Consider the following 3,079-nt stretch of genomic DNA (forward strand, 5'->3'; position numbering starts at 1 on the left):
ACCCGCCGTCGCGAGTACAGGCGGTCGTCGACGGGGTGGTTAGAAATAATAAACGCCTGGCAATAACCGACAAGAAGAATGGCATTACGTACCTTATAGATACGGGAGCAGACATCTCAGTAATCCCGAAGAGGATGATGAGAGGAAAGCTCACACCCGTAGATTTTCAACTGTTCGCAGCAAACAACACAATCATAAATACTTACGGCAGCAGCTCACGAGTAGTGGATTTAGGACTACGACGCTCATTTAGATGGCAGTTCATCATAGCTGATGTCCGACAGCCGATCATAGGCGCAGACTTCCTGGCGCACCACGGGATTCTACCGGATCTAAAGAACAGAAGACTGGTCGACGAACAGACTCTACTGAGTACCAAGGCAAGGATAACCACAGGGAAACAGCCCACCGTTGCCACAATAGACAAAGGATGCAAAGTCAAGGAACTCTTACGCAGGTACATCGAAATCACACGTCCTACAGCGTTCAAGAAGACCGTACACGATGTGAGACATCACATTGTGACCAAGGGACCACCATTGGCAGAAAGACCACGCAGACTGCCCCCAGAAAAGTACGCAGCCGCGAAACGAGAGTTCGAGACGATGTTGGCACAAGGAACATGTCGCCCCTCTTCATCACAATGGGCAAGTCCGTTACACCTAGTACGTAAAAGCAACGGAGAATGGAGACCGTGCGGAGATTTTCGTAAATTGAACAGTGTAACGATCATGGATAAGTATCCTCTACCTCACATACAGGACTTTACATACCACTTAGCTGGATGCACCGTTTTCTCCAAAATAGATCTTGTGAAAGCATACTTTCAGATTCCAGTAGCGGAAGAAGATTGCCATAAAACTGCAATAACTACACCATTCGGATTGTATGAATTTTACAGAATGCCATTTGGTTTGCGAAACGCAACGCAAACTTTCCAAAGATTTATTGACGCAGTTCTAAGAGGACTCGACTTTTGTCACGGCTATATCGACGATCTGTTGGTAGCATCAAGAGACGAAGAGGAACACCGAAGACATCTCGAGCAAATATTTCAACGTTTAAAGGAGCACGGACTATCTATCAACGTGACAAAAAGCGAATTTGCGGAAAAAGAGGTCGAATATCTTGGATACACAGTCAACAAAGAAGGAATACGTCCGACGAATGATAGAGTAAAAGCCATCGTTGATTTCAAGAAGCCGAACAATATAAAAGAGCTTAGGAGATATCTTGGGATCATCAACTTCTATCACAGATTCATCAAAAATGCAGCAGCCATTCTAGCTCCATTAAACGGATACCTGACAGGAGCGAAGAAACGTGACAAGCGGCCAATAGAGTGGACTACACAAGCAGAGGAAGCCTTTCATGAAAGTAAAAGACGTTTAGCAGAGACTACCCTACTGGTTCATCCACGAGGAAACGCCAAACTACTCCTCAGAACAGACGCTTCCAACGTAGCTATGGGAGCGGTATTGGAGCAGTATCAAGAGGGAGAATACAAGCCATTAGGATTCTTCTCTAAGAAGTTATCTGAGGCACAACAAAACTATAGCACATACGACAGAGAACTCCTAGCAATTTATTCCGCATTAAAATTCTTTCAACACATGGCAGAAGGACGAAACGTAGTTGTGTTAACGGATCACAAACCACTACAATACGCGTTCTCACAAGCTTCTAATAAAGCCTCTGAACGGCAAAGGAGACAATTAGACTTTATAAGTCAGATTACTACTAATATTGTCCATATTGCAGGGCATGAAAACCAGGTAGCGGATGCACTGTCACGAGTAGAAGCAGTCAACCTACCAGTTATCGTCACAACAGACGAACTTTACGAGGAACAGCAGAAAGACGAGGAACTCAGAGCTCTACTGGAGACTGAGACATCACTCTCACTAAGGCCACTACGGTTAGACGGAGGAGACAAAACCATATACTGCAGTGTCGACAAGGAAATTCGAATATACGTACCGAGAGTATTATGGAAGCAAATTTTCGACAACATACATAATCTGTCACACCCAAGTGGAAGGACAACAAAGAAAACAATCGCACAAAGATTCGTTTGGCCCGGTATGCAGAAAGATATTGCTAACTGGGCCAAGACATGCTTACCGTGTCAGAGAGCGAAAGTCCACAGACACAATCACAGAATTCCAGAGCGAATTCCAGTCCCGGACGATAGGTTCCAACACGTACACCTAGACATCGTAGGACCGCTACCCAACTCTAAAGGAATGAGGTACTGTTTAACCATGATCGACAGGACAACAAGATGGCCGGAAGCTACACCAATAGCGGACACATCAGCGGACACTGTAACAGACGCATTAATACATGGATCGCACGATTCGGAGCACCATACATGATTACAACCGACAGAGGAGCGCAGTTCGAGTCAGCAATGTTTGAAGCGATGGTCAAGCTAATAGGAAGTCGGAGAATCCGAACGACAGCGTATCACCCGCAGGCAAATGGGATGATCGAGCGATGGCACCGATCGCTCAAGGCAGCAATCATGTGTCACGGCACCACGGATTGGACTAATGTACTTCCTATGGTACTTTTAGGATTGCGAAACAGTTACAAGGACGACATTAAGACATCCGCAGCAGAGATGGTCTACGGAAAAACACTACAGGTACCCGGTGAATATTTCGCAGCCGAGGAGCCCACAGGATGCCCGGACATGTTCCTGCAGAAACTACGCGAGCGAATGCGGCGAGTAGGACCGAAGCCCACAGCGCATCACATCAAACAAAAGGCCTTTGTTCACAAGGAGTTGGAGGACTGTACACATGTCTTCGTCAGGGTCGATCGAGCGACCAGATCCCTAGAACAACCATATGAAGGACCTTTTCCCATAATCAAAAGACTGACTGATTTTTTGTACAGGATCAACTACAAGGACCGACCGACTGAGATCAACATTGACAGATTGAAGCCGGCGTTCATTGAAAGGGCTAGGGAGAACCAACAACTATCTGAGGATAATTCCCTTCCAGAACCTTCGCCAGCTGAGACAGAGAAAGGACATCTTGCACGAAAAATTAGATTCGCGACTCCATGA

General features: G+C 46.1%; 1 protein-coding gene across 1 annotated transcript; it reads left to right on the plus strand.

Moving 5' to 3' along the window:
- The first annotated feature begins 2,374 nt into the window (after window positions 1–2,374).
- Window positions 2,375–3,079, plus strand: LOC145970905 (uncharacterized). The gene has a single exon (XM_083098367.1). It carries the CDS (start codon window positions 2,375–2,377, stop codon window positions 3,077–3,079), a length of 705 nt encoding a protein of 234 aa, XP_082954493.1.

Source organism: Camponotus vicinus, unplaced genomic scaffold, assembly GCF_025532165.1.
Source record: "Camponotus vicinus isolate PSW18456_S1 unplaced genomic scaffold, iyCamVici1.0 SCAF_1, whole genome shotgun sequence".
Lineage (NCBI taxonomy): Eukaryota > Metazoa > Arthropoda > Insecta > Hymenoptera > Formicidae > Camponotus > Camponotus vicinus.

Bases quoted from the DNA above. Each gene is read 5' to 3' on its own strand.
- LOC145970905 (XM_083098367.1), top strand. From the start codon at position 2,375: ATGATTACAACCGACAGAGGAGCGCAGTTCGAGTCAGCAATGTTTGAA.